General features: G+C 42.9%; 1 protein-coding gene across 2 annotated transcripts in view; it reads left to right on the top strand.

The window, feature by feature from the left end:
- Window positions 1–16,312, top strand: part of CYP2C33 (cytochrome P450 2C33) — a 32,998-nt gene extending 16,686 nt beyond the window's left edge. The window contains exons 5-8 of one of the 2 annotated variants that reach the window (XM_021072176.1): window positions 2,594–2,735; window positions 4,791–4,978; window positions 14,275–14,416; window positions 15,691–16,312. In XM_021072176.1, coding sequence (XP_020927835.1) covers window positions 2,594–2,735; window positions 4,791–4,978; window positions 14,275–14,416; window positions 15,691–15,872 — 654 coding nt within the window. In that variant the 3' untranslated portion in view covers window positions 15,873–16,312. 2 annotated transcript variants of the gene reach the window in all.

Genomic DNA, 20,530 nt, shown 5'->3' with positions numbered 1-20,530 from the left:
TGCTGGTGGTGGAAATGAAGAGAAGTGGATAGATTTGCGATATTTCTAGAAGGTAACATTAACAGTCTTGGGGGTAAGATGGGGTCCTGGGTTCCTGGGTTGCCTAACTGGATGGAAGTTGGGGCCGTTCACCAATACAGGAGATAGTGGAAAGAGACCATGGGCAGTGGTTAGCATACATACTAAAGCCTTGAGATTCTCTGAACTAGGCTAGAGGAAGGGATCAAAGAAGTTTGATATGCCCAAGTCTGGATTTCAACCATTCCTTCCTTTCCTCCTCTCTATTCTGGTTTTTTTTTTTTTTTTTTTTTTTTATAGCTATCAATAGGAGGTGGGTAGAAACTTCTGAAGCATTTTTGCTTTCCTGTAAGTTTTGTTCCATTACGTTTTAATATCCAATCTCTAAACATTACTACATAGTAGATTTGGGTTATACTAAGAATTAAACAAAATGGTGGAATTCATCCTATTTAACTAAATTACAGAGTTAGAACAAAAATAAAAGAAATGTTGGAGTTCCTGCTCTAAGGCAGTGGATTAAGGATCTGGCTGCAGCCGCAGCTTGGATTCAATCCCTGGCCTGGGAACTTCTTTGTGCCACAGGTGTGGCAAAAAAAAAAAAAAAAAGTTGAGGCGTTCCTGTTGGGGCGCAGTGGTCAAGGAATCCGACTAGGGACCAAGAGGTTTCGGATTGGATCCCTGGCCTGGCTCAGTGGGTTAAGGATCCGGTGGTGCCGGGAACTGTGGTGTAGGTTGGAGTTTTGGCTCGCATCCCTCGTTGCTGTGGCACTGGCATAGGCCGGTGGCTACAGCTCCAATTAGACCCCTAGCCTGGGAACCTCCATATGCCACAGGAGTGGCCCTAGAAAAAGCAAAAAAAAAAAAAAAAAAAAAAAAAAAAAAAAAAAAAAAAAAAGAAGTTTATATTTCCATTTCTCTCTCTCTTCACAAGCAAAGATTTTTAAAACTCTACTGGACTTTCTGTTGGGAGAGAGTTATTGAAAATGCTCAGTATTTTTGATTCTGGATCCAGGCAGTAAGGACTATAGGTAGGAAGTGGCAACATGCCTAAAAAGTTGGACATCCATATGCAAAAAGCATCCCATTTTGAAATAAGCGGGAGAGGCATAGTATAAGGAAACTGAGTGAAAAAAACTTGATGTAAAGTTTTGAAATGAACCTAATGTTTAAAACAAGTACTCTAATGCTTTTAAAAGCCAGTGGTATTAAAAGTTCACCAAAAAATAAACATCAATGGAAATAATTTAATAGGTAGTGAAAAATAGAGATATTTTTTAGCTTATTTATATGTTAAACATACTTTTGAGTTCCTGTTGTGGTTCAGCAGGTTAAGAACCCGACTAGTATCCGTGAGGATGTGGGTTCAGTCCCTGGCTTCACTGCAGCACAGGTCATGGAGATGGCTAGGATTTGGCATTGCTGTGGCTGTGGCATACCCGGCAGCTGCAGCTCCCATTCAGCCCCTAGCCTGGGAACCTCCATATCCTGAGAGTATGGCCCTAAAAAGAAAAAACAGAAAAAAGAAAAAAAAAAAGAAACAAATTTTTAGTGGCAGCTATTATGCCGAGAGTTGGGGATACATCAAAAAAGAAAACTTACTCCCTGTTATTTTTGGTATAGTTATTGTAAAATAGGAAGTTCACTCACGGAAAGTTAATACCTCGATCAGTTTACTTTCTAAAGACTTTGTAGATCCCAAGTAAAACACTGTAAGTCAAAATGTCCTATACCTACAACAGTCTTCATATTAGACATGTCATTCATAATGGCGAGTGGCACATGTGAGAGGGTACAGCAGCTGGGCGTGCCTGAGTCTTTTCAAGTGAAGGCAACAGACCAGTCCCAAACCAGTGATTTCTCTACATTCTGCTCATATAGAGCTTATCATTTGTCTTTGTTAAATTAAATATAATCAAAGAAGATACCCATTCACTGAGTATTTGTATATATGAAGAATTGTTCCAAGACTTTCCATTCATTAACTCTTTTAATCTTTATAATAACTTTTTCTGGTTTTTTGTTTTTGTTTTTGTTTTTTGTTGGTTTTGTTTTTTTTTCTTTGTCTCTTTGCCTTTTCTAGGGCTGCTCCCGCGACATATGGAGGTTCCCAGGCTAGGGGTTTAATTGGAGCTGTACCCTCCGGCCTACATCAGAGCCACAACAACGCGGGATCCGAGCCGCGTCTGCAAACACCACCACAGCTCATGGCAATGCTGGATCCTTAACCCACTGAGCAAGGCCAGGGACCGAACCCGCAACCTCATGGTTCCAAGTCAGATTCGTTAACCACTGCGCCATGACGGGAACTCCTATTTTCCATTTTTTTAATCACAATTACACAGTTGATGAAACTAAGTAAAGAAGGAAAGTAACTTGCCAAGGGTGCACATATGTTCATTGATTAACCTGGGATTTGAACCAGAAGTTTCAATTCCATGACTGATTTTTTTTAATTCACTACATTGTAATATGTAAAATGAAGCTTATACTAGTGATGGGGTGTGATCATGGAGCTCTGATAAGCCATTGCCTTCTTTTTAACTCATGGGACTATTGACTATACCATCTACAGGAAAAACAGAACCCAGACTCTGAATTTCACCTGGAGAACTTGATAAACTCCGGATCAAATTTGTTTGCAGCAGGAACAGAGACAACCACTAGCACCCTGAGATATGGGCTCCTGCTCCTAATGAAACACCCTGAGGTTCAAGGTACAGCAAATATCCTCCATATTTACTTAGGATAAAAGATGAGCTCCTGGCACTGGGGTGAGTGGGTGGGAAAATACTGCTGACAGTGATGACTTCTCTTTCTCTGTGCTACCTTTGACCCTCATGCAAAGGGCCATCCATGTGATTTTGCTTGTGTAGATCTGAATTTTTTTTTTCTTTTGTAGGGCTGATCCAGTGGCATATGGAGGCTCCCAGGCTAGGGGTCAAATTGGAGCTACAGCTGCCAGCCTACACCAGTGAGAGCAACGTGGGATTCAAACTGTGTCCTCCACCTCCACCTCAGCTCACAGCAACACTACATCCCCAACCCTCTGAGCGAGGCCAGGAATACAACCCAGATCCTCATGGATTCTAGTCGGTTTTGTTACCCCTGAGCCACAGTGGGAACTTCCATAGATCTGAATTATATCAAACGATGCTGATGAACTCAAAGACTTCCATTGCAGTTTACAAACAGAGGTGCTGGAGTTTCCAGGTTCAATCCCTGGCCTTGCTCAGTGGGTTAAGGATCCAGTGTCTCCGTGAGCTGTGGTATAGGTCGCAGATGAGGCTGAGATCCCACATCGCTGTGGCTATGGCATAGGCCGGCAGTGACAGCTCCAATTTGACCCCTAGCCTGGGGCCTTCCATATGCCATGGGTGCAGCCCTAAAAAGCAAAATACATACATACATCCAGAAGTGCTTCTGAATCCCAGCTCTTCTGCCTAAGATGCAAAGAGTGAGCCCCGTTTAGACGAGGGATGCATGAGTTCCCATGCTGGATTCTCATTCTAGGCCTGCCAATACCTGGCTGTGTGACATCAAACCAGTTATTTCTCTCTCTCTCTCTCTCTCTCTCTTTTTTTTGGGGGGGGGGGTGCTGTGCCTTTGGACACAAAATTTCCTGGGCCAGGGATCGAACCCATGCCACAGCACTCTGTTTTTCCATTTTGAAAATGGACAAGATTCCCCAAAGGGGCTTTTTAGCTCCAGTGCAGTTTGTTTGTTTGTTTATTTATTTATTGTTATTTTTTTTCTTTTTATGGCCACATCTGTGGCATATGGAAGTTCCTGAGCCAGGGCTCAAACCAGGGCAGCAGCTGCAACCTATGCTGCAGCTTGTGGTAATACCAGATCCTTAACCCACTGAGTGGGGCCAGGGCTTGAACCCGCATTGTCTCATAGAGACAATGTCAGGTCCTTCACCTGCTGGGCCACAATGAGAACTCCATTCCAATATAATTTAAAATTCAACAATGAAATTGGCGTAGCTTGATTTTCTCAGGTACATTCTTAGAGCACAGGTCTTAGAAAGCCAGTGTTGATAATTGCTCAACAAAATGATGTTTGCCATTCCCACAAAATATGTGGGCGAATGGACGAGGCTGACAGAGGAGACACTCCTGCTAGAGTGGGGATTAAATACTCCTGTGGCTGCTTTGCCAGGCATCTGAGGTAAACCTTAATGTCTACCACAGAAGTCATTTCCTCACCTGCACAGGACGATAAACCAGTTCAGGCAGGAAGCTGAGGACATACCTGACCCAGCCTTTATGTGTCCTGCAGCAAAACCTCTGGTCTTTGCAGCAAAAGAGAAAATAGAAATTCCAGGAATTCCCGTTGTGGCTCAGCGTTGAACACATCTGACTAGCATCCATGAGGACGCAGGTTCAATCCCTGATCTTGCTCAGTGGGTTAAAGATCTGGCGTTGCCGAGAGCTGTAGTGTAGGCCGCAGAGGTGGCTCAGACATGGCGTTGCTGTGGCTGAGATGAGGCCAGCAGCTATAGCTCTGATTCAACTCCTAGCCTGGGAACCTCCATATGCCGCGGGGGCCGCCCTAGAGAGCTAGAAAAAAAAAAAAAAAATGGAAAGAAAGAAAGAAAATAGAAATTCCAGGAGGAGCAGAGCCACTGGTTGTTTAGCAACATGTCTTTGACCTTGGGAGCCTTTTCTAGGCAACTTTCTATTCTATATGGTAAGCAATTCCAGGTCATTTCCAGGTGTTCAGGGAACACATCTCGTGAGGGGCGGTCACGATTCATGTCTCTGCAGCCAAAGTTCATGAAGAAATTGACCGTGTGATTGGACGCAGCCAACGTCCCTGCATGCAGGACAAGATGAAGCTGCCCTACACAGAGGCCGTGTTGCATGAGATACAGAGATACATCGCCTTACTTCCTTCTAACTTACCCCATGCCACAGTCCGGGACACGAAATTCAGAGAGTACATCATCCCCAAGGTTAGCAGTGTCTGGGGAAGCTGGCTGGGATGGAAGGGGCAGGGTGAGAGGTGTCTCAGTTCTGTTCCAGGAAGAGGGTCCTGGGAAGAACAGGGTCAGAGTCACACGGCCTGGCTTTGAAACCTGTCACTGCCATGCAGTGCCCTCTCAGGCCAGCCTGTCGCCTCTGTGGTCCTGTCTCTGCTTTCCCGGAATGGGGAAGCTGACCTGGGCCTTCTGAGGCCCCCTCACACTTTGATACAGGAGGTGTTAAGGAAGAAGTGGTTTGCATTAATATGAATCTTGTGGGACCTGGAATCTGATTGTTCATGATGGATTTTGAAAGGGGGGAAGAGATGGAAAAGGAGCCTGCAGCTCTAAGGCAATCAAGCTGTTGTCCAGTTTCTTTATTCCAAACTCTCTCCTCCCAGGACTTCATATACGAGGACCTTTGGGATGTTGCTTCCCCAAACAGTGAATCCGTATCAAAATATGTACACGAACACTGGGGTGTAGTCAGTCTCATGTAGTGACTAAGGGCTTGGGTTTTACATTTGATGCATTCAAAAGTATAAAAGAGGAAGAAAAGATGCCAAATCTGGCCAAAATGCTGAAAAACCGAGATAGCCCCCATCTTACTACTACATGTCAATGTGAAATTCTAGTAACACATAAGCCTCGCGTCACATCAGAAATGCAACACCACCAAGTGAAGGCAATCAGGACCACAGGAGCGAATGGACTAGCACCAGAACATCTGGTTTACTAAAATTCACCATATCCAGGCGTTCCCATTGTGGCTCAGTGGTAACAAAACCGAACTAATATCCACGAGGACAGGGGTTTGATCCCTGGCCCTGCTCAGTGGGTTAAGGATCCAGTGTTGCCGTGAACCATGGATCTCGTGTGGCTGTGGCTGTGGTGTAGGCTGGCAGCTATAGCTCTGATGTGACCCCTAGCCTGGGAACTTCCAAATGCCTTGGATGTGGCCCCCCCCAAAAAAGAAAGAGAGAGAGAGAGAGAGAAATTGACTGTCTCCACAGAATTTTGAGAAAAATCACAAGAGAGTCTCTCATTTGTGCAGAAACAGCTTTTGACAATATTAAAAAGCTTAACCATTACTAATTGAAATAGATGAATACCTCCTTAGCTAGAGAAAACATATTTCCTAAATCATGCTTATTAACTAAAAGTATTCCAATTAATATAAGAAATAAGACAATGCTGTCCACCATTACCTGCATTATTTAACGAGAATTTAAAAAATGGTAATAAGATAAAACATTTAAAAGGAGGGGTCACTCACGTTGTAGTTGATGTAATTTTACCTGAAAAAAACGCAAGAAATTTAAGTGCCATTGCAAAAATAGAGTTATACAGTGGTTGCGTACAAATGTATTTTTAAAACTTTATTCACTCATTTGTACAGTTGACTTACAATGTGTTAATTTCTTTCTTGCTTTCTTTCTTTCTTTCTTTTTTCATTCTTTCTTTTCTTTTGCCTTTTGTCTTTTTAGGGCCACTCCCGAGGCATATGGATGTTCCCAGGCCAGGGGTCCAGTCAGAGCTGTAGCTGCTGGCCTGTCACAGCCACAGCAGCACAGGATCCGAGCCATGTCTGTGACCTACACCACAGCTCACGGCAATGCTGGATCCTTAACCCACTGAGCAAGGCCAGGGATTGAACCTGCATCCTCATGGGTACTAGTGGGGTTCGTTAACCACTGAGCCACGATGGGAACTCCACAATATGTTAATTTCTGTTATACAGCAAGTGACTCAGTTATACACACACACACATACACACACACACACTCACACATTCTATTTATAGTCTTTTCATCATGGTCTATCCCAGGAGATCGGATGTAGTTCCCTGTGGGACACAATAGGACCTCATTGTTTATCCATTCTAAATGCAATAGTTTGCATCAAGTGGATTTCCTGCTGTGGTGCAACGAGATCAGTGGCATCTTGGGCGTGCTGGGATGCAGGTTCAATCCCCAGCCTGGCATAGTGGGTTAAGTAAGGATCCACCGTTGCTGCTGCTCTGGCTTAGGTCACAACCGTGGCTTGGATCTGATCCCTGGCCTGGGAACTCCATGTGCTGCAGGGCAGCCAAAAAAGAAAAAAATAAGTAAAAGTAATAGTTTGCATCCACTAACCTCAAACTCCCAGCCCATCCCTCTCCGTGCTCCATCCCCCTTGGCAACCATGAGTCTGTTCTCTATGTCTGTGAGTCCGTTTCTGTTTTGTAGATGGGTTCATTTGTACCATGTTTTAGATTCCACATATAAGTGATGTTGTATGGTATTTGTCTTTCTCTTTCTGACTTACTTTCCTTAGTATGATGATCTCTAGTTGCATCTGTGTCGCTGCAAAAGGCATTATTTCATTCTTTTTAATGGCTGAGTAATATTCCATTTTTGTGTGTGTGTGTGTGTGTGTGTATGTGTGTTTATCATATTTTTCTCCATTCATCTTTATCCATTCATGGGCATTTAGGTTGTTTCCATGTCTTGGCTATTGTTAATAGTGCTGCTCATGAACATAGGGGTGCCTGTATCTTTTCAAATTGTGGTTTTGTCTGGGTATATGCCCAGGAGTAGGACTGCTGAATCATATGGCAACTCTACTTTTAATTTTTTGAGGAACCTCCATACTGCTCTCCATAGAGGCTGCACCAACTTGCATTCCCACCAACAGTGTAGGAGGGTTTGAGTCTCTCCACACCCTCTCAGCATTTGTTATTTTAGACTTTTTTTTTTTTTTTTGCTTTTTTTTAAGGGCCACAGGTGCAGCATATAGAAGTTCCCAGGCTAGGGGTCAAAGCAGCCTCCAGCCGGTCAGCACCACAGCCACAGCCGTGCAGCCACAGCCGCATCTGAGACCTACACCACAGCTCATGGCAACACTGGATCCTTAACCCGCTGAGCAAGGCCAGGGCTTCCCCATGGGTACTAGTCAGGTTCATTACTGCTGAGCCACAATGGGAACTCTCCGTAGAGTTATAAATGATAGCCATTCTGACCAGTGTGAGGTGGTACCACATTACGGTTTTGATTTGAACATCTTGATTTGCTTTGATTTGAACATTGAAGGGATGTTGAGCATCTTCTCATGTGCCTGTTGGCCATCTATATGTCTTCTTTGGAGAAATGTCTATTTAGGTCTTCTGCCCATTTATCGATTGGATGGTTTGGTTTTTGTTACTGAATTGTATGAGCTATCTGTGCATTTTGAAAATTAAGCCCTTGTCAGTTGCATCATTCACAAACATTTTCTCCCAGTCCATTGGTTGTCTTTTTGTTTGATTGAAGGTTTCCTTTGTTGTGCAAGGGCTTATAAGTTTGATTAGGTCCCATTTGTTTCTTTTTGTTTTTCCTTCTGTCGCCTTGGGAGGCTGACCTAAGAAAACACTGGTGTAATTTATGTCAGAGGATGTTTTTCCTGTATTCTCTTCTGAGAGTTTTATGGTGTCTTATCTTATGTTTAAGACTTAAAGCCATTTTGAGTTGATTTTTTTGTATGTTGTGAAGGTATGTTCGAATTGCATTGATTTTCATGCAGCTGTCCAACTTTCCCAACCAGTTGCTAAAGAGACTGTCCTTTCCCTCTTGCATATTCTTGTATCCTTTGTTGAAGATGGAGTGGACACAGACGTGTGGGTTTATATCTGGACTCTCTGTTCTGCTCCATTGATTCGTATGTCTGTTTTTATGCCAATTCCGTGCTATTTTGGTTACTGTAGCTTTGTAGGATTGTCTGAAGTCTGGGAGGGTTATGCCTCCTGCATTGTTCTTTTTCCTCAGCATTGTACTGGCAATGTGGGGTCTTTATATTCAATCCTAATATAAATGTTAGGATTATGTGTTCTAGATCTGGGGGAAATGTCAGGGTACCTTGATGGGGATTGCCTTAAATCTGTAGATTGCTTTGGATAGTGTGGCCATTTGGACAACATTAATTTTTCCAATCCAAGAGCCTGGGGTATCTTTCTATTTCTTTGAGTCATCTTCCGTTTCCTTGATTAATGCTTTGTAGTTCTCGGCATGTATGTTAATGTTTCACGTCCCTGGTGAGGTTTATTTCTAGGTTTTTTTTTTTTTTTTTTTTTGTCTTTTTGCTATTTCTTGGGCCGCTCCCGCAGCATATGGAGGTTCCCAGGCTAGGGGTGAATTGGAGCTGTAGCCACCGGCCTACGCCAGAGCCACAGCAACGCAGGATCCGAGCCGCATCTGCAACCTACACCACAGCTCACGGCAACGCCGGATCGTCAACCCACTGAGCAAGGGCAGGGACCGAACCCGCAACCTCATGGTTCCTAGTCGGATTCGTTAGCCACTGCACCACGACGGGAACTCCTATTTCTAGGTATTTTAATATTTATTTATGTATGTGTGTATTTGCTTTTTAGGGCCGCGCTTGCGGCATGTGGAAGTTCTCAGGCTAGGGGTCAAATCAGAGCTGCAGCTGCCAGCCTATGCCACGGCCACAGCAACACGAGATCCAAGCCACATCCGTGAGTTACATGGCAGCTCATAACAATGCTGGGTCCTTAACCCACTGAGTGGGGCCGGGAATCAAACTTGCATCCTCACGGATACTAGTCAGATTCGTTTCTGCTGTGCACAATGGAACTCCCTAAGTATTTTAACTTTTTTTTTTTTTTTTTTTTTTTTTTTTTTTTTTTTTTTTTTTGCTCGGATATGGGTTCTTAGGTCGAATCGAGCTGTACTGCACCTACGCCAGACACAGCAACGCAGATTGAGCGTCTGTGAACACAACTACGCAACGGAAAACTGACAAGGAACGAACCCAGTATTCTAGTGGATTCGTTACACTGCCACGGGAACTCCAGTATTTTAACTTTTGATGCGATTTTTGAAGGGATTGTTTGTGTACGTTCCCTTTCGGATATGTCATTGATAGTGTAAGGAAATGTAACCAGCTTTTGTGTGTCGATCTTGGATCCTGCTGCCTTGCTGACTTCATTTATTAGTTCTAGTAGTTTTGTGGAATCCCAGGGTTTTCTGCCTCTAGAGTCTCATGTCATCTGCATATAATGACAACTTTACCTCTTCTCTACCAATTTGAATACCTTTTATTTATGTTTCTTGTCTGATTGCTGTGGCTAGGACTTCTAGTACTGGGTTGCCGAGAAGTGGTAAGAGTGAGCATCTTTGCCATGTTCCAGATTTTAACAGGGAGGCTTTCAGCTTTTCAACGTTGAGTATTATATTGGCCATGGGTTTGTGATAAATTACTTTTATTGTGTTGAGATATGTTTCCTCTATACCCACTTTGATAAGGGTTTTTATCATGATGGATGTTGAACAAACACACATTTATTATTTAAAAAAATCACTTTCCACCCTTTATTAGTGAAAACTCTTTTAAAAAACACGAATAAAGTGTTCCCATTGTGGCTCAGCAGTTAGTGAACCTGACTAGCATCCATGAGGACGAGGGCTTGATCCCTGGCCTTGCTCAGTGGGTCAAGGATCCGGCATTGCCATGAGCCCTGGTATAGGTTGCAGACGCGGCTCGGATCCCACACTGCTGTGGTTGTGGCAGAGGCTGGCGGCTATAGCTCTGATTCGACCCCTAGCCTAAGAACCTCCATATGCCACAGGTATGGCCCTAAACAGACAAAAATAAAAACAAAATAAAATAAGAAAAGGTTTTATTTTTGTTTGTTTGTTTGTTTGTTTGTTTGTTTATTTATTTATTTATTTATTTATTTATTTATTTATTGTGGCTGTATCTGTGGGATGTGGAAGTTCCTGGGGCAGGGAGGAACCACGGTAGTGACAGTGCCAGATCTTTAACCCACTGCATCACAAGAGAACTCTGAAAAGTTTTTATTAATAAAAACAAGAATAAAATACTTAGGAATGTACTTAACAAGACACCTGCAAGATTTATTTAAAAAAAAAAAACACCTTAAAATATAAATGAGAGGCATATACATTTTGAATAAATTAAAAGACTTATTCTGTGTTCAGGTAGCAATGATCCTAAAATGAATTGATGCATTTATGAGACCGCGATGAAAACATAAACTAGATTGTTTTGGAACTTAACTAACCGATCCCAATTGTTTTCATTTTATGGCCACACCTGTGGCATATGGAAGATTCCAGGCTAGGGGCTTAATTGGAGCCACAGCCTTCCAGCCTATGCCAAAGCCACAGCCACGCCAGATCCTATCCACATCTGCAACCTATGCCATAGCTTGTGGCAACACCAGATCCTTAACCCACTGAGCGAGGCCAGGGATCTCCAACCTGCATCCTCTTGCATCCTCGTTGGGTTCTTAACCCACTGAGCCACAGTGGGAACTCCAGACCCCAAATGTGATATGGAAAATTAAAAAATAAAGAATACTTACTTTCTTCAGGTCCTACCAAACATTAAAACATAGTATAAGGTCACAGTTATTAAGGCAGTTTAATACAGCTTCTTCTTTATTTTTTTATTTTTTATTTTTTTGCTTTTTAGGGCCACACCCATGGCACATGGAAATCCCCAGGCTAGGGGTGGAATTAGAACTGCAGCTGCCAGCCACAGCCACAGCAATGCAGGATCTGAGCTGCATCTGTGACCTACACCACAGTTTATCTGGCAACCCCAGATCCTTAACCCAATGAGCGAGGCCAAGGATTACACCTGCATCCTCATGGATCCTAGTCGGATTCATTAACCACTGGGCCATGAAGGGAACTCCCTAATACAGCTTCTTGAGCAGACAAACAGATCAATTGAATAAAGTCTAGAAATAAACTTCATTACACATGGAAAATTAGTACGTGATAAAGGTGCCTTTTCCCTTGTAACCTAGAGGGAAAATATGGGTTATTTGGTTGTAAACCTCCCAGGTGAGTTGAAAAAAATAAGTATAGAATAAAAAATCCCTACCTCAAACCTTATATGAAAATTTATTCTTTGATGGCTCAAATACGTACACATAGAATACTGAACTGTAAAAGTGCAAGGGATAAAAGCCATAATTTCGGGGGCGGGGATTTCAGAGTGACGAAAAGCTTTCTCATATTAATCAAAGAAAAGAGGAATAAAAGGGCTATACATTTAAAATTGGGTACCTTTGGTTATGTGCATGTAAGAAAAATTTACCTAGGAGAAAGAAGAAGTCAAAAGGCAGATGACAAACTGAGGGGAAATATTTCCTAGTTCATGAGAACAAAGGACTAACTACTGGAAAATAAATTGAACTCTTGCAATCAGCATAAAAAAAAAAAACAAAAACCCAAACCAACAGATAAAATGCATGGGAGACAAAATTAAAATTTGAGTAAAGAGTAATTACAAATGGTTTTTAAATGTGTAAAAATATAGGAGTTCATGCAGTGGCTCATTGGGTTAAGAATCTGACTGCATCAGCTCAGGTTGCTTCTGAGGTGTGGGTTCAGTCCCTGGCCTGGGAACTTCCACATGCTGCAGGTACAGCCAGAAAAAACAGAGACACACACACACACACACACACACACACACACACACACACACAAATATATTGAAAATGAAATTTATGGAGTAACATGTTTTACTTATATGTTGGCAAGATATAAAAAAAAAAAAAGCATATGTTTTTGCTAGTAGTAAAACTGGTGTAAGTTCCATGAAAGACATTGTTGCAATTTCTGTGAAAATTCAAAACATGCATAACAATTTGAAAAGCAGTTTCACTACTAGGAATTTATCCTTTGTGTATATTTTCCCCAACATAATATTCATTGCAGCAATATTTGTGCTGAATATCCATCTTGAAAGGATTTAAAAATTCCTTTATTTAAAAAGTGGAACACTGGAGTTCCTGTCGTGGCGCAGTGGTTACGTATCTGACTAGGAACCATGAGGCTGCAGGTTCGATCCCTGCCCTTGCTCAGTGGGTTAAGGATCCGGCGTTGCCGTGAGCTGTGGTGTAGGTCGCAGACGCGGCTCGGATCCCGAGTTGCTGTGGCTGTGGCGTAGGCCGGTGGCTACAGCTCCGATTGGACCCCTAGCCTGGGAATCTCCACATGCCACGGGAGCGGCTCAAGAAAAGGCAAAAAGACAAAAAAATAAAATTAAATTAAATTTAAAAAAATGAAAAGTGGAACACTAAGCAAGCTATCGAACACGGCAGAATGCTCCAGTTTGTGTGGGAAAGGTGGGAATTATGTGCGTAGCTTTAAAAAAAAAAAAGTCTATATGCAATCTCCAAAGGGTATATCATAAACTGGTAGCAGTGATTACATTAAGAGTGAAACCAGGGGACTTGAGTTTAGGAAAAAGAAACAGATTTATTTTGACTTTGTACTTTTGTAGATTTTTTTGTTTTTTTTTTTGTATTTTATACCAAGGGCATGTATTAACTACATCGATAGTTGTGAAATAATGTTTCAGGAAATACAAAATGAAGTAAAAATGGAGAGAGGAAGCTTTCACTTACACAGGGTGCTTTATGATCAGATAAAACTTGGGTCAACTTCTAATCATGCCACTGGCTAAAATTATAACCTCACATTAAGTTATTTCTAGGAGTTCCCTGGCGGCTCAGTAGTATCCAGCATTGTCACTGCTGTGGCATGGGTTTGATCCCTCTGCGGTGCAGCAAAAAAAAAAAAAAAAAAAGCTATTTTTTCTCTCTGATTCTTAGTTTCCACCTTTATACAATGTGAGTCCCCCCACCCCCCAAAATAGAGCCTACTGATTATCACTGAAGTGAGAATTAAATGATATGTATAAACAACTAAACATAGTATCGGGTAAATGGGAAGTGTCCAATATAAATGGTAGTTATCCTTATTATATGGTCACTTAAACCTCACAAAATCTAGCAGGGGAAAGAAGAAAGTCTATTGTAGGCTGGAGGAAAGCCCCACTCCATCTTACAAGTGAAGGAAGTGGACTATGAGCCAACAGATTTTGTAGCTTACAAGGCTCGGTATCTCATTTTCTTCCATTCACACCTGAATTCACAAAGGAAAAAACTGTGAAAAGTGAGCTCTTCCAATTTGAGGCAGCAGTTCCAGCAAAGCACTTGGAGAGACAACATGGGTTGCAAACCTTCGTTTTTTACCAGTTGATCATTGCACACCGACCATTTCTCTTCCCACGGAGAACCGTCTTACTACCTGATAAAGGATAACATATAATGGTGTGTGTAAAAGAGCCATCACACAATACAGTCCTCACCAGGCAAGCTTACGAGTGCTTGGTCCTATTTAATCTACTACAGTTAAGAGTGTTAGACTTTTTATGAACGGAAGATAAGCATGAAACATGGCACTCCATTCTCCATTTCTCGGTTCCAGGGCACTACTGTATTGCCGCTACTGTCTTCAGTCTTACACGATTGCAAGGAGTTTCCCAATCCAGAGAAGTTTGACCCAGGCCACTTTTTGGATAAAGATGGCAGCTTCAGGAAAACGGAATACTTCGTGCCTTTCTCCATTGGTAAATACGGTTAGGCCCCATCCAGACCATGCATGCGCACATTTTGGACAACTTTTAGCTTCACCGAATGCGTGGCATAACTGCGTAATCCACTGATGATAGCAAAGCCAGTCAAATCAATCTGTTGTAGCACTCAAATCGGTATGGAGCCCTTTAAGTTTGTACACCAGTAGGGTCAGGTAAGTCTTCCAGGGACCGTTTTGGTTTTTGGTAATTGAGTGTAATGCCCGTTTTTACAGAAACCAAAGCAAATCGGCTCAGTTCAGATGTCACACATTATCAGATGACGAGGGGACCTGATTTTGCAAACTCTTGCTTGTTGCTCATTTGGGATATTGACTTTTCCAAAACAAAATGAACCGGTTTCTTTCGTCTTTTAAAATTATTAACCCTGATTAATCTCCTGGTTCTTAGAGCCAGAGGCCCTCAAAGAGACCGTGGCCACGAAACCTTCTTTTTTCCCCTCTGAAATCCAGAGCCCCACCTACCCTTACATCTTTGCAAGACTGCTTGGCTCCCAGTTGCTATTTCCCATAAAGGCAGAAAGGCAATTTGGGATTGGTCACTACACATTCTTTTTCTTTGTCAACCTAGTCAATCATCTGATTCGTATTTTCAGAAGTAGCAATTAATATGTTTTGTGTCTAATTACAAGCATAGCAAGTGTTCAATAGAAAAGATGGAAAATGCAGAAAAGCAAAAAAAAAAGAGAAAGAAAAGTTATTTGCAACTTTATCCTACAGAGAGAATCACTGTTAATATTATGCTGTAAATACTTCAAATGATTGGGTAGGTATACATAACATATATATATATTTTTTTTAAATAAAATCTGGTGTGATACCCTGCTTTTACTTAACTTAGTGCGTTGTGATAAAAGACAGCCTGTGGTAATAAATAATTTTCGTCAATCATATTTAGGTTTCATTTATTTAATCAGTCCGACATAGACAGATGTCTAGTTTTCATCTAACTCGTCAGGGCCGTAAATAGCAATGCAAGTGACACCCTCATAGGGGAATTGCTGCTTCCTGCAGACAAATCCCCAGAAGGAGAAGTACTGAATTAAAGAGTGAAAATTTCCTCGGAGGTTCTTGAGATGTATTGACAAATATCCCTCTAGAAAAACTACCAACTCATTGTCCGCCAGTGGTTTCTGAGCAGTGTCTTCTCTGATCCGTATCTTCAGCAGCGTTTAGGAGTGTATTGCATTTGAATATGAGCTATGGCATTTGAATTTGGAGCAAGCTAACGGAACTGTCTCCTCGTTCCAGGGAAACGGGCCTGTGCTGGAGAGAGCCTGGCTCGCATGGAGCTCTTCCTGTTCTTCACCACCATTCTGCAACACTTTGTCCTGAAGCCCCTGAAGGAGCCAAAGGACCTAGAGACCAAACCCATTTCGGTTGGGCTTTTCAACTTGCCACCACCCTTCAAGCTGTGCCTCATCCCTAGATAAAGGAAGATCTTCTTTTACCAATTGAAATCAAAGTAATTGCTTTTTCCTCTCACTCCTCCTACCCAAATTGTCTCTCTCTGCATTTTAGATATTGCCTGGGACAGAAACACTAATCATTAAACTCTGACGGACATTTGTTTAAGTCTACAAATCTCTTGACAAAAAGGAACAGCGTCCTGAAAGTTCCAAGGGTCAAGCAGTATACTTATACCCTAGAGAGTACTTTAGCAACTGTGGTCTAGCCGAAGGCCTTTATCAGGCAATCAGCAAATAATGCAGCCTTCACTCTTTCTGTGACTTTGGAGATATGCTGATTTGCTATAGTTTTTCAAAATAGAGAAATTAATATAATCGCCCATGTGCAATGGTTTTCCTCTTTTCACTCGAAAATGCATGATTTCTGCCACGTGACAAAATAAATCCTTTTTTCCCACAATAGATCTTCTTTGTGTATCTGACTTTATTTCAAGTCTTAAGACCCCCTTTGTGGCGTTCCTGCTGTGATGCAACGGGATCGGCGCCATCTCTGGAGCTCTGCTTCACAGGTTTGATCCCTGGCCGGCACAGGGGGTTAAATAAATATCCAGCGGTTCTGCAGCTGTGGCATAGGTCACAATTGTGACTCCCTGGCCTGGGAACTCTAGATGCCACCGGGCGGCCCCTCCCCCCAGAAACTCCCTTTTCCTTGAGCTCTGGGCACTCTGTCGTTAGACTAGAGTCAACAGCTTAAATGATAAGCCCCATCACAAGTCTTTCCGTGTCCCACCCTACCTATTTGCAGCCAGTGACTTACACAAAGAAGTCAAACCCTGTCCATAGCTAGGATTCAGACATGCGTAGCTGAATCTTCAGAAAATGGTGAGGGCTGGGGCTTGGGGGTCGGAGAGCAAGAGGGCAGGTTGCAAAAAAAGACTGACTATTGCCAAGAGACCAAAGACTCAGAAGAGAATGGCTACAACTGCCCAGCAGTGGCCCAGTGGAGTGCTGTGAGCAGCAGCTGCTACAGAAGGATGGCTCAAATGCCAGCACGCAGACCAGCCTCTGGGCCCTGGGAGGCAAAGAAGCTTTAAAAGCAGAGCCAAGGCGTTCCTGTTGTGGCTCAGCGGGTTAAGAACCTGACATGAGGATTTGGGTTGGATCCCTGGCCTTGCTCAGTGGGCTAAGAATCCGGTGTTGGTGCAAGCTTCGGTGTAGGTCCCAGAAGCAGCTTGCATCTGGTGTTGCCATGGCTGCAGCATAGGCCAGCAGCTGCCGCTTTGATTCAACCCCTAGCCTGGGAACTTCCATATGCCACAGGGTGGCTGCAAAACTTAAAAACAAAAAACAAACAAAAAGGCAGATCTGAGTTTCTGGGCATATACCCAGAAGAACTCAAAGCAGGGACTCCAGCAGATATCTGCACACCCGTATTCTTAGCAGCATTCTTCACAATAGCCACAGGCTAGAAACAACCCAAATGCCCATCAACGGATGAATGGACAAACAAGACTTGATATATACATACAATAGAATATTATTCAAAGGGAGGACACATAGTTTAACACACGCTACAACGCGGATAAACCCTGAAGACATTATGCCCAGTGAAATAAAGAAGCCAGTCACAAAAGGACCAATATTGTCTGATTCCACTTGAATGAAGTACCTGGAATAGTCAGACCCATAGAGACAGAACGTAAAATGGTGCTTGGTGGGGGAGGGGGCAAGGAAAAAGTGGGGAATTAGTATTTGATGGATATGGAGGTTTTGTCGGGGATGATGAGAAAATTCCAGGTGGGTGGATGACGGTGCTACTTCACCACAATGTGAATGTGCTGAATGCCACTGAAGGGTCCACCTGAAAATAGGGAAAATGGTAAGTCTTATGCCATTTACTTTACCACACAAAATAGTAGAGCTGAGGTATTTGAGTCAGACAGGTCGGGATTTGGCAGCTGTAAAGTTTTGGATCCAAATGGTCATGTGATTTGCTAACGTGTGATTGTCTCTGCCTCCTTCCCACCCTCACACTCCTTTCTAGCTAATGGGAATTTTGCCTTTTGTCACCCGGATTCTCCTCCTTCCATGCGTTCTGAGAAGTTTTGAATCTGCCAACCAGGTTCCCTGGCTTGGGATGCAGAATTAGCAGAATGAAGAGCAACCAGAGAGAAGAGGAAATGTTAGTTTGGAAGGTGAGGTTAAACGCCAAGATAGAAACGCAAAGAGGATAAGATAAGGGAAGAGGGTGACGATGGTGCCGAGACTTTGGCTTCATTTGGTGACTCTGGGGAGACAGGGAGCAGAGAAGTGAGAAATTCTAGGGACACTGCTGAGAGCGAGGGAATTGCGAAGGAAAGAGAAGAGAATCGAGGTATGGCTGTGGCTTAACGTTCTTCGGAAGCGAGAAATAAACAGTGGCATTCTCTTTTAATTACTTTTGGTGGCTACACTATTCTTTTCCTTTGCATGCCCCTTCAGAGACTAAGCTGCATGGGGTCAGCTCAATCATTTAATTATCCCCACCGGCTGGGAGCCATTTGGATTGCCGACCTACTGTCCACATGGACTCTGCTGAGGTGAAGCTGAAGAGATATCACTTTGGGCAAGCCCTTTAATAGTTCCCAAACTTGATTTCTTCCTTCATCAAGTGGAGATCACAATACCCAGTCTCAGAGTGGTTATGGAGACTGATTGAGCTGATGTTGCGTTAAGGCAAAAACATTCTCTACAGATGTGTAATAGTGCGTTAAAATGGAACCCTGTGTCTTCACCTCAGCTGGGGCACCCAAGCAGTAGGTACCAAAGATGACCATCTCCCAAGGCAAGGTGCTAGAGCACACGTCGGGAGTTGCCTGCCGCACAGATAGTTTGCTAAAAATAGTTGCTCCAAAGGTAGCTTCTACAACCCTTAGCCCCTCATTCTCCTATAAATTATCCTAAGATTGAAGTTGAGAGACAGTTTCTTAGGAGCGGAGCGAGTAGTCAGAATGTTGGGTGTTTCCCTCGTCTCACCAAGAGGAATGGAAGGAGGATGCTTCCTCCTCATGGCAAACTGAACAAGACGGGCTTTGGGTTTGACAAGTGTTCCTAGGATGTGGGTAGCACAATGTACTGAGGTCTGCGGTATACCCGGACAAGTCTTTGAGAGACAAGAGCTGCTTTGGAATAGCCATTTTGGAATGACCTCTACTCCCAGAAGTCCAACGATCAAAGGATGTGTGGGTGTTTCCTAGAGATGAGATGTCAGCCAATGGCAGAGCCAGATCTTAAAGGGGTTCTGCCCAAGAGAACAACACCTAGCTTTGGGCTGTGGGCATGGTGGGCACCTCCTATATGAAGAAAGTCAGGTGAGAAAGAGTTTCATATAACCCAGCATAAAGAGACTACTCAATTTAAAAAATGGACAAAGGATTTGAATGAGCGTTTCTCCAAAGAAGATATGCAAATGGCCAATAAACACATGAAAAGATTCAGTATCATTAGTCACCAGAGAAATGCAAAGCAGAACCACAGGGCCACATCACTTCACAACTACCAGTAAGGTAAAATAAAAACACAGTAACAGGTGCTTTCAAGAATGGTGAAGTCGGTGAGTTCCTTGCTGGCCTAGAGGTTAAGGATTCAGCATCGTCACGGTTATGGTGTGGGTTGGATCCCCGCCTGGGAACTTCGGCATGCCATGGTTACTGCAAACAAACAAACAAACAAACAAACAACAAGTGGTGAAGTTAGAATCCTCTTACCTTTCTGGTGTGAATGTAACATGGTGGAGCCACTTTGGAAAATAGTCTTGCCGCTTCTTAAAAGTTTAAATATGTGCTGACTATACAACCCAGCGCCTTCACCGAGGTCCACACCAAAACTTATGCAAGAATGTTCACAGCATTATTCCTAATAATTAAGAAGTGGACACAACCCAAGTGTCCATCAACTGATGAATGCATAAACAAAAGGTGTTATGTCCATACGGTGGAATATTTTCTGGCCATAAAAAGGGAATGAAGACTGGTACCCGTTACAACACAAATGAACCTCGAAAGCAGCCCGACACAAAAGACTACATACTATGCGACTCCAGTTATATGAAATGTCCAGAACAGGTAAATCCATAGAGGCAGAAAATAGAGTAATGGTTGCTTAAGACTGGAAAATGACTGCAAATGGACATGGGGTTTTCTGGGAGGATGACGAAAACATTCTGAAATTAGATTGCAATGACAACTGCACCGTTCTATATTTTCTAAAAACTACCGAACTGTATACTTAAGTTGGTAAATTTTAGAGTATGTACATTATATCTCAATAAAGCTGCACTTTTTTGGGGGAAAAAAGGAATATATAGACAAGCATCAAAGTGTAACAGCATCAATACTTAGCCCACATTATCCTGAAAAAATAGAAGCATGATGACTAGTAAGTACTGTACACCTCAGGTATCTTCTAAACCCTGCCTCAGGGCAGGCAACAGTCAAAACTCAGCTTCCAGGCAATGTCCCAGGTCAAGGTGAGCGAGGACATCAGCAGGATGGAACTTGAAACAGGCCCTTAAGGGAAAGGGGGACATCCTAGTATCAGGCACAGCCAGAACTAGAGGGGACTGGACCGCTTATGGGGCGTCAGCAAGGCAATCTTGAGTTTTCAAGGGAGCTTGGCAAACCGAGGCTCAACTGAGGCTAATG

This window comes from Sus scrofa, chromosome 14 (assembly GCF_000003025.6).
Source record: "Sus scrofa isolate TJ Tabasco breed Duroc chromosome 14, Sscrofa11.1, whole genome shotgun sequence".
NCBI lineage: Eukaryota > Metazoa > Chordata > Mammalia > Artiodactyla > Suidae > Sus > Sus scrofa.
Note: the sequence above shows the minus strand (reverse complement) of the source record. Positions and strands in the feature narration are given on the sequence as shown.